The 10,763-nt window shown below is 36.1% G+C and overlaps 1 protein-coding gene across 1 annotated transcript; it reads left to right on the forward strand.

Moving 5' to 3' along the window:
* Positions 1–623: 623 nt before the first annotated feature.
* LOC114645398 (extracellular calcium-sensing receptor-like) lies at positions 624–10,559 on the forward strand. The gene is made up of 6 exons (XM_028793257.2): positions 624–1,066; positions 1,588–1,879; positions 3,572–4,387; positions 4,482–4,709; positions 6,140–6,263; positions 9,395–10,559. Exons 1-6 carry the CDS (start codon positions 867–869, stop codon positions 10,303–10,305), a joined length of 2,571 nt encoding a protein of 856 aa, XP_028649090.2. The 5' UTR covers positions 624–866; the 3' UTR covers positions 10,306–10,559.
* The last annotated feature ends 204 nt before the right edge of the window (positions 10,560–10,763 follow it).

Below are 10,763 nucleotides of genomic sequence, written 5' to 3' on the forward strand. Positions count from 1 at the left end.
TTGGTTTCTGTGTGTGTGTGTGCGTGCCCTGCGGTGGGCTGGCGCCCTGCCCAGGATTTGTTCCTGCCTTCCGCCCTGTGCTAGCTAGGATTGGCTCCAGCAGACCCCCGTGACCCTGTGTTAGGATATAACGGGTTGGAGAATGACTGACTGACTGACATTTGACAACAGTAGCTCATGTAACAATGTCATGGACAGTGATGCTGCCAAATCACTTTACCTACAACAGACACAGCTGCTATAAACAACATGGCCACAGCAATAGAAATAGAGCAGAAAATGATGGCTCTGACAAAGGATACTAACAATAGGATGATGTAATTAACAAAACAATAAAGAATAAGATTTATAGATTGGGTGGTATTGTAAAATAGTAGATACAAATACTGTCTGTTAGCTCCATTGGATTCAATTGCCAGCCTGTTGTCACCCATATTTGTTTTAGCTGTTCTTGTACTATTTGCAGTTTTAATAAATAATATTACCATTTTACCTGAGCAATATTTGTTTAGTTATCAATCGGTAAGTAAGAAGACTGCCATATTCAGTAAGTAAGAAGACTGCCATATTCCTTTCATTTTGTCTATCCTTTATAAATTAATTTTAAAAATTCAAGAGACTCGGGTTTATATAATTAAAAAAACAAAACTAGCAACAAATTCCTAAGGTACCATATTAAAGTAATTAGTTACAGATGACTGTTACTTGTTTCCCCAAGCATATTTACAAAAACATTTCCTTTGAGAATTACAGCTTTAATTGGACTATGGAAATAGAAGTGATTAAATTCAGAAACAGTTTGCTTTAGCCCTGTCAATCTATATAAAAGAGCAAAATATTATTCTCCTCGAAGATATTCTTAAGACATGCTGCTATTGGCACTTTCATTAAGTGCTCTCATCACAAGAGCAGAAGAGCCTGTTTGTCTACTGCAAGGAGCACCAGAGTTGCCTCAGCTTTCTCATGAGGGTGACATAATAATTGGAGGAATTTTTTCATTTCACAATAACCTCATAGAGGTCAGTCCTACATTCAGATTGATGCCTGAGCCATTGAAGTGCAAAGAGTAAGTCCACTGTACACTAAGTTTGAGATTGACCTTAATTTCTTATGTATTGTACAATTAATTTTTTATCTATAATAAGTTTATTAGCTCTAAGTGTTAATGTTATTCTGAAATAAGAAATAAATATAGCCTTTAATAATATCATATGATATACTGTAACCTAAGTGTTCGTAATGATAATTAATGCCTTGTTTTCCTCATGTTTTCAATAGTATATTTAAATATGTATTTTGGAAAGCTGCATATAGCAGCATTAATGGTAAGCACAATCGCAATATAGCTTACAGGTTAGAAAACAATACAACTGAAAAGGAATGAAGGGATCAACTGCATGTACAGTATATTCAAGATTAAATATGGGAAGCTACAGTAAATGACAGCCTTGAAGCGGAGATCATATTAAAGCTGTGTGTTGTTAAGTGTTGCATATACTGATTCAGGAAAGTGCCTATTCATATATTAGATATATTAGAAAATACTTGCTTTCATGATCTAAATAAAGCCTATATTTTTTTCCAAAGTTTAAATTTCAGAGAATTTCAGTTTGCAGAAACGATGATTTTTGCCATTGAAGAAATAAACAACAGTACTTTGCTACTTCCTGGTGTTTCTCTGGGATATAAAATATATGACGACTGTAGCTCAGTACCGTTAGCAATGAAAGCAGCAATGGCTTTAGTAAATGGTCAAGACAGAACATTCTCTGATGTTCACTGCACCAAAACTTCATCAGTTCATGCAATAATTGGACTTTCAGATTCATCACCTACCATAGCAGTTGCAACGTCTTTTGGACCTTTTGGAATTCCAGTGGTGAGAGATACATTGAATTTTTGGTGAAATTTGGTTCAGTTTAGTGAAAAAGTAATATTAAGAAATTATGAGTGGCAAATTATCACAGTGGTAACTAGCAGAAAATAGAAAGGATTATAAGCTAAATCACTGTATGGGTGTATAAATCCTTCCAGTGCTTGTGTGGGTTTTCTCCAAGTAATTTGACCTCCTCCTATGCCTTATATATTTTAATTCACAACTCTAAATTGTCCCTGTTGTTGGTGTATCTGTGTGAGTGGTGTGTGAGTTTGCTCAGAGTTAGACTGGCTCACTGCTGTAGTAGGGCTGGTTTCTGCCTTGCACTCAATGCTTCCGATACTCATTGTAAACTCATAATGGAGCAAGCATGTTTGAAAGATGGATAGAAAATGTAAATAAAATCTATCCTATTCCTAAATTGATCAAATTTTAATGAAAACTAGCTATATAAATTTCATAGGTGTTTCTAAATGAATAATATGCCATATACTGTGTAATGTTCTGTATAAATACAACTACATTACTAGTAGAATTTAGAAAAGTTATAATGTGTTTCCAGGTGGTGGATTTGTAGCTTTGTTGCCTTGCAGTAAAGTGACAAGGATTCGTGTCCCAGGTCCAGTGTGCATGGATTTTGCATGTTCTCTCTGTATTTGCGTGGGCTTCTTTCTACAGTCCAAAGACATGCAGGGTAGGGGGATTGGCGATGCTGTATTGACTTTAGTGGGTGTGTAAGCATGAGTGTATTCCTCCATGATAGACTGGCACCCTTTCCATGGGGTTGTTCCTTCTTTGCACCCTATGCTTGCTGGGATAAGCTCTAGCCCCCTTGCAACCCTACTCAGGATTAAACAGTCTTAGAAAATACCATGGTATAATGTGTTTGTATATCCATCCATCCATTTTCCAACCTGCTGAATCTGAACACAGGGTCATGGGGGTCTACTGGAGCCATTTCCAGTCAACACAGGGTGCAAGGCAGGAACCCACCGCAGGGCACACACACACACACCAAGCACACACTAGGGCAATTTAGGATTGCCAATGCACCCAACCTTTGGACTGTGGGAGGAAACCAGAGCACCCGGAGGAAATCCACGCAGACACGGGGAGAACATGCAAACTCCACGCAGGGAGGACCCGGGAAGTGAACCCGGGTCTTCTAACTGCGAGGCAGCAATGCTACCCACTGCACCACTGTGCCGCCCCCCGGTTTGTATATGTAAATAATAAATATTAATAACACGTTATTGCATTCATTTATAAACGTGATTGTCAGGTTTTCTTTTTCTTTTTATTCTAATTTCTGAAGGAGACATTATTTTTATAAGAATAAATATGCACTTAATTTCAGTTGATTACTTCCTACAGTCGTACATCCAAGCGTGACTTATGCTGAAATGCCTTTTAAATATAATGAGGGCTCATTCCTACTTTGTGTAACCTCCTGTAAATCTGAACAGGGCAGATTCAGTGTAGAAAACAGAAATGATTATGATTTAATGCAAAGCATAATTGAAAAATAAAGGAAGTACAGTAAAAGTATTATCAAAATATCTCTGTCTCAATGTAATATTTGGAATATGAAAATGTACAGTGCACTGAAGTTGAAAAGAATGTTTCAACTAATAATATGTTGACAGTCACAAAAACCTTTTAAAACTTGTTTCATATTTTTTGTCTTTCATAAAGATCAGTTACTTTGCCACCTGTACTTGTCTCAGCAATAGAAAGGAGTTTCCTTCATTTTTCAGAACAATTCCAAGTGATTATTATCAAAGCAGAGCCCTAGCTCAGCTTGTAAAGCATTTTGGATGGACCTGGATTGGAGCAATTAGAAGTGACAATGATTATGGGAACTATGGCATGGCCACCTTTATAGAAGCTGTTCAAGAACTGGGTGTTTGCATTGAATATTCAGAAGCCATTTATAGAACATATCCAAGAGAGCGATTTCGCACCACTGCTGATATAATGAGACGTTCCACTTCAAAAGTTGTTGTTGCTTTTGCCTCATTTATTGATCTAGAGTTCTTGATAAAGGAGCTTTTACTTCAGAATATAACAAATGTGCAGTGGATAGGCAGTGAGGACTGGATTTCAAATGAAAAGCTTGCTACAAAGGAGAATTACAAAGTGCTGGCTGGGGCAATTGGGGTTGCAATTAGTAATGCACAAATATCAGGTCTGAGTGAATTTTTGCAAAATGTTGTTCCACACGACACACCTAGTAATACTGGTTTGCATGAATTCTGGGAGAGTATTTTCAGCTGTACCTTTGTTACACATGAAAAAAATGCTACCTCACATCCATGCAATGGTTCTGAACATCTAAGCACAATAAAGGATCAGTATACTGATGTGTCTGAGTTGAGAATTGCTAATAACGTTTATAAAGCAACCTATGCTATAGCCCATTCCCTTCATGACTTTTTTAACTGTCCATTTGCCCAAGATGTAATTTCCACTGAGACATGTTCCGATAAAATTAATATCAAACCGTGGCAGGTAAGAGACCCCCTTCTTATATTAAAATAATAATAATAACAATGATAATAATAATATATTTCATTTCCCCTGTTGTCAAAATATTTTATTTTAGGGTGTTCATTATATAAAAACAGTAAATTTAACCACAAAAAATGGGGAGGAGGTGTTTTTTGATCATAATGGTGACCCAGTGGCAAAATATGAATTAGTAAACTGGCAACCTAATGATGACGGAACCACCAGATTTGTGACCATTGGAGTCTATGATGCATCTTTACCAGAAGGACAAAAATTCATAATGAATAATCTCAGTATTGTTTGGACAGGGCATCTAAACAGGGTAGGTTATCTGAAGAAAACAACATCAGAATTCTATAATGTGATTAAGAATAGAACTGCATCAACAACCAAATAAAATACATAATTTACAGTATATAGCCTTATCTTTTACACCGCTTTAGTGCTTTGTTATTTAATCATGTATTTACAGAATATACTTTTTTATTGTATTTCATTAATTTGAAGCTAATGATTCAAAAAGCTTATCAACACTTTTTCTATGGACTGTTACTTTGCTCTTACAGCATCTTGTTTATTAATACTCTTCTAATACAAGGAGGTAAAACATGTACAATTTATGAAATTGAAGAGGGAATAAAAAAAAGATACATTTTATAACTGTTCAGTTAAATGTTAGTGGACACAATAGTCATCTGCATGAAGCTTCTGGAAATGAACCTGTAAATGAGAAACAGAATGATACAGGTTGTTGAAAGTATGTTGTGGTCGGGCAATGGAAGGGTAGTCTGGAATCAGTCCGAATTTTGGGATGGCAACTAGGTTGTCCTTTTATTCATTGCCAGATGAAGTGAACAACAAAGAAAAAAGAAACAAAAAACCGGGGTTCCTCTACTTGGGAGTCAGTCTCTTGCTCCGCTCTGCGACTTGCTCAGGCCTTCCAAAAAAAAAGACGTCTCTCTTTGGGCTGACTGTCCTTTATGGTGAAATCCCCTGGAAGAGGTTGGGTTAGATGCCCTTATTGGGTGGTCTCTCAGTGCTGCGAGGGAGGAAGAGGAACAGGACAAAGTCAACAGTAGCCCCCCCCCCCCCTGCTGTCTTGGCGGGTTATTACATACCTTTACCAAGCCCTCAGAGGAGTCATCTGACGCCCATGCAAGACAATGTATAGGTGGATTCTTTAGATTGTGAGATTCTTGTTAAGATGTTGCCTGCTCATATATATTTCTCTTAAGTAAAGGTTTTTTTTTATTCTTAACTAGTGACTAATGGTACACCCTTTGTCTATTATCAAAGACAAAGGGGGCTGCAAGGTAAAAACTTACCCAGGACACACATACTGGTCCAGTTTAGATCTGCCATTCAACCTAACGTTTAGGAATGTGAAATGAAAATTGGAGACTCTTGAAAAAAAATGAGTAATGGGGAGAATCTGCAATTTGAATCCAGTGCTGTGAGACAGAAATGCTAACTACTGTGCCCATAACCCTTGCCACCCAGTAAGGAAAATGAAATAACTAAATGAAGTGGGGGCACAATGCTTGTTTTTGGTCAAATACTATACAATATAAACATATTATTTTGTTTATTCATTTGTAGTAACATAATTCTCATTCAGAGCCAAATGCAACCTTCATTGTTTTTAAAAAATAGCCTTGTGCTTTTTGGTTACTGCTAACTAACCAGCTGATGACAGATTTGTATTGGTAGTCAATAACATATTAATATTTATTATATTTAACTACAATGTAGGTGCCTGAATCTGTGTGCAGTGAAGCATGCCTTCCAGGATTTCGCAAAGCAATACAACAAGGAAAGCCTCTTTGTTGCTTTGATTGCATACTTTGCCCTGATGGAGAAATTAGTAATACATCAAGTAAGTTATGTTTATTCTATAAAAGCTTCCATGTATCAATCTTCTAACCAGTTTATTTACTTTTAGGTCGAAGAGAACTAGTATCTGTGGAGGTAGCATGGTGCTCATGGGTGGGGGTGGAGGGCAAACCCCGGAGGGCTTATCATTCCATCACAGTACACAGTTGTGTATACACGTACAAATAATGAAAACAGGCTGATTTAGAGTTGCCAAATAAACCAACTTGCATGTCTATGTCACAGAAAGTGAAAGAGTATGTACTGTACTCCAGAGGAAAACCCCACATACACTTGGAGAGATCAGTATATAGACAGGGATTCAAATCCAGGGCCCTGGGGCTATGAGGCTACAGCACTAACCACTACAACAACGTGTCACTATAACATTTTTTGAGACACATTTAGATTTACTGCTTGGTAATTTTATACTTTTTATAAGTAGGAGTATCACAATGATACATGTTGCTTTAAAACAATAAAAGGGAGATACAGAAGTTAGCAATGAGAGATTGACTCACTTTCTTTCTAGAATGTGTGCACATCTTTCCTAGAACTACAAATGTTTAGAAGATACAGTGAATTTTTTTTCCAGTGATCAAGTAACGTGCTAAATTAGTTTGTACTGCATTTAAGTTCGGGAATTGAATCTGTCTCACTGTGGCATTGTTTATAATGAAGCAAAAAATCTAAAGAAGCAAGGGAAAAAATGGATCATAGTATAATGATTTGTGTCATTAGAGTGATTGCAGTTTTGTTTCCAAACACTTTCCTGAGATCTTTTAAGATCTTCCTAGTAATGTTATAGTCTCATTGAAGTTTACATATGTAAGACTGGAAAAACAGTAAAAACATTGGGTTATAATAATTCTTTAAATCTTATATTTTCAGTCAGTGTTTATTACAGATGGGTATGGTATTTATGAATATAAGCCTGCATGCACCATTGTACAGTATTTGTTGTACTTTAAATTGTTGAAATGGAATCCTAAACCGGACAACTTTTGCAGAATTTCTAATATCCTTTCTTTCCATTGTTTCTTGAGTGATAAATGAATAGACTACAATTTATATTATGTTATTTTGGGAGCAACACATTACATGTTACAGTGGTGTGAAAAATTATTTGCCCCCTTCCTGATTTCTTATTCTTTTGCATGTTTGTCACACAAAATGTTTCTGATCATCAAACACATTTAACCATTAGTCAAATATAACACAAGTAAACACAAAATGCAGTTTGTAAATGGTGGTTTTTATTATTTAGGGAGAAAAAAAAATCCAAACCTACATGGCCCTGTGTGAAAAAGTAATTGCCCCCTGAACCTAATAACTGGTTGGGCCACCCTTAGCAGAAATAACTGCAATCAAGCGTTTGCGATAACTTGCAATGAGTCTTTTACAGCGCTCTGGAGGAATTTTGGCCCACTCATCTTTGCAAAATTGTTGTAATTCAGCTTTATTTGAGGGTTTTCTATCATGAACCGCCTTTTTAAGGTCATGCCATAGCATCTCAATTGGATTCAGGTCAGGACTTTGACTAGGCCACTCCAAAGTCTTCATTTTGTTTTTCTTCAGCCATTCAGAGGTGGATTTGCTGGTGTGTTTTGGGTCATTGTCCTGTTGCAGCACCCAAGATCGCTTCAGCTTGAGTTGACGAACAGATGGCCGGACATTCTCCTTCAGGATTTTTTGGTAGACAGTAGAATTCATGGTTCCATCTATCACAGCAAGCCTTCCAGGTCCTGAAGCAGCAAAACAACCCCAGACCATCATACTACCACCACCATATTTTACTGTTGGTATGATGTTCTTTTTCTGAAATGCTGTGTTCCTTTTATGCCAGATGTAACGGGACATTTGCCTTCCAAAAAGTTCAACTTTTGACTCATCAGTCCACAAGGTATTTTCCCAAAAGTCTTGGCAATCATTGAGATGTTTCTTAGCAAAATTGAGACGAGCCCTAATGTTCTTTTTGCTTAACAGTGGTTTGCGTCTTGGACATCTGCCATGCAGGCCGTTTTTGCCCAGTCTCTTTCTTATGGTGGAGTCGTGAACACTGACCTTAATTGAGGCAAGTGAGGCCTGCAGTTCTTTAGACGTTGTCCTGGGGTCTTTTGTGACCTCTCGGATGAGTCGTCTCTGCACTCTTGGGGTAATTTTGGTCGGCCGGCCACTCCTGGGAAGGTTCACCACTGTTCCATGTTTTTGCCATTTGTGGATAATGGCTCTCACTGTGGTTCGCTGGAGTCCCAAAGCTTTAGAAATGGCTTTATAACCTTTACCAGACTGATAGATCTCAATTACTTCTGTTCTCATTTGTTCCTGAATTTCATGGCATGATGTCTAGTTTTTGAGGTGCTTTTGGTCTACTTCTCTGTGTCAGGCAGCTCCTATTTAAGTGATTTCTTGATTGAAACAGGTGTGGCAGTAATCAGGCCTGGGGGTGGCTACGGAAATTGAACTCAGGTGTGATACACCACAGTTAGGTTATTTTTTAACAAGGGGGCAATTACTTTTTCACACAGGGTCATGTAGGTTTGGATTTTTTTTTCTCCCTAAATAATAAAAACCATTATTTAAAAACTGCATTTTGTGTTTACTTGTGTTATATTTGACTAATGGTTAAATGTGTTTGATGATCAGAAACATTTTGTGTGACAAACATGCAAAAGATATAAGAAATCAGGAAGGGGGCAAATAGTTTTTCACACCACTGTATTATGTAAAAAAAAAAAGTTATATTTTAAAATCAATTTCTTATCTCCCAGATAAGGTGGATAATATTCTTAGAGCACTGATATTTAAATTTAAGGGGAAGTGTTTTAAAGGATATTTTACCTAACACCTCTTAGTATAATATTAGATATAGCATAATCAGAAATGTTATTTGTTTATTTTTACCCCAAACAATACCAAAATGTGTAACAAGTGATAGATAGATAGATAGATAGATAGATAGATAGATAGATAGATAGATAGATAGATAGATAGATAGATAGATAGATAGATAGATAGATAGATAGATAGATAGATAGATAGAAAATACACTGATACATATTTACTGTGAATATTTTTGTAAATGTGTAATCCCAGTTACTTAATGCAAAATGTTGTGTCTTTTTGATTTTACAGATTCCATTAACTGTATAAAATGTCCCATAGAATTCAAATCCAATGACCAAAGAGATACATGTGTATTAAAGGAAATGGAATTCCTGTCATTTAAAGAAATCACTGGAGTGTTGCTGGTGATATTTTCATTAATTGGAACTTTTTTAACTGTATCTATAGCTTTCTTATTTTTCTATTATAGAAACACTCCAATAGTCAAAGCCAATAATTCAGAATTAAGTTTTCTCCTCTTGTTTTCCTTAACTATGTGTTTTCTTTGTTCACTAACTTTTATTGGGGAGCCTACAGAATTATCTTGCATGTTGCGCCATACAGCTTTTGGGATCACCTTTGCATTGTGCATCTCATGCATTCTGGGAAAAACAATAGTGGTGTTAATGGCATTCCGGGCCACACTGCCAAACAGAAATGTTATGAAGTGGTTTGGGCCTCTTCAACAGAGATTAAGTGTTTTGGGTTTAACAGCAGTACAAGTGCTTATTTGTACCCTTTGGTTGACATTATCACCTCCTTTTCCAAACAGGAATATGCAACATTACAAGGAAAAAATTATACTGGAATGCAATTTAGGATCGTCACTACCATTTTATGCAGTTCTAGGATACATTGGATTTCTGTCTTCCTTATGCTTTATTCTCTCTTTTTTGGCACGGAAGTTGCCAGATAATTTTAATGAGGCAAAGTTTATTACTTTCAGCATGTTGATTTTCTGTATGGTATGGATTACATTTATCCCAGCTTATATTAGCTCTCCAGGAAAATTTACTGTAGCAGTGGAAATATTTGCTATTTTAGCATCCAGTTTTGCTTTGCTTTTCTGTATTTTTCTTCCTAAGTGTTATATCATGACAATTCATCCTGAGAAAAATACCAAAAAACAGTTAATGGGTAAAATACCTTTAAAGCAATAAATGAATAATGCAGGCTTTTATTAGTTTACTATGCTGATTAATGTGTCCATATTATATTAATTAAGACAAATTGAATACTGTTGTCTACCCATAAATATTTAATTCACAAATGAGAATTAACATTAAACAGGTGATACAACATGTGTTTTCTCTGATGTTATTTATCATAGAGGTCCTTCAAACACAGAATGCTTTCTGAGAAATAATCTGTCACCAGAATTAACACTGTGTGTAAATGTACTTTGTCATTGGTATAGATACCATAGTGTGCCTAAATTGTTTAATAAAAAAGTACATAAACTAAAGAATGTCTTCTTTCTTATTTGAATTCTGATCATTTTGTTGTTAATAACCTATGTTATTAAATGTTCAGTTATCAAGAGCATTGAAAAGAATTGAACTTAAATAAGTTTATAAGAAAACCCCCTCATTAACATATAAAGTATATACCAAATGCC

Source organism: Erpetoichthys calabaricus, chromosome 2, assembly GCF_900747795.2.
Source record: "Erpetoichthys calabaricus chromosome 2, fErpCal1.3, whole genome shotgun sequence".
Taxonomy (NCBI): domain Eukaryota; kingdom Metazoa; phylum Chordata; class Cladistia; order Polypteriformes; family Polypteridae; genus Erpetoichthys; species Erpetoichthys calabaricus.

What these genes read in the sequence shown, in the direction of transcription:
- LOC114645398 (XM_028793257.2), top strand. Translation starts at nt 867, where the DNA reads ATGCTGCTATTGGCACTTTCATTAAGTGCTCTCATCACAAGAGCAGAA. An exon ending in GGACAGGGCATCTAAACAGG is followed by an intron (nt 4,710 to 6,139) that starts GTAGGTTATCTG and finishes ACTACAATGTAG; the next exon opens with GTGCCTGAATCTGTGTGCAG. An exon ending in AGAAATTAGTAATACATCAA is followed by an intron (nt 6,264 to 9,394) that starts GTAAGTTATGTT and finishes TTGATTTTACAG; the next exon opens with ATTCCATTAACTGTATAAAA.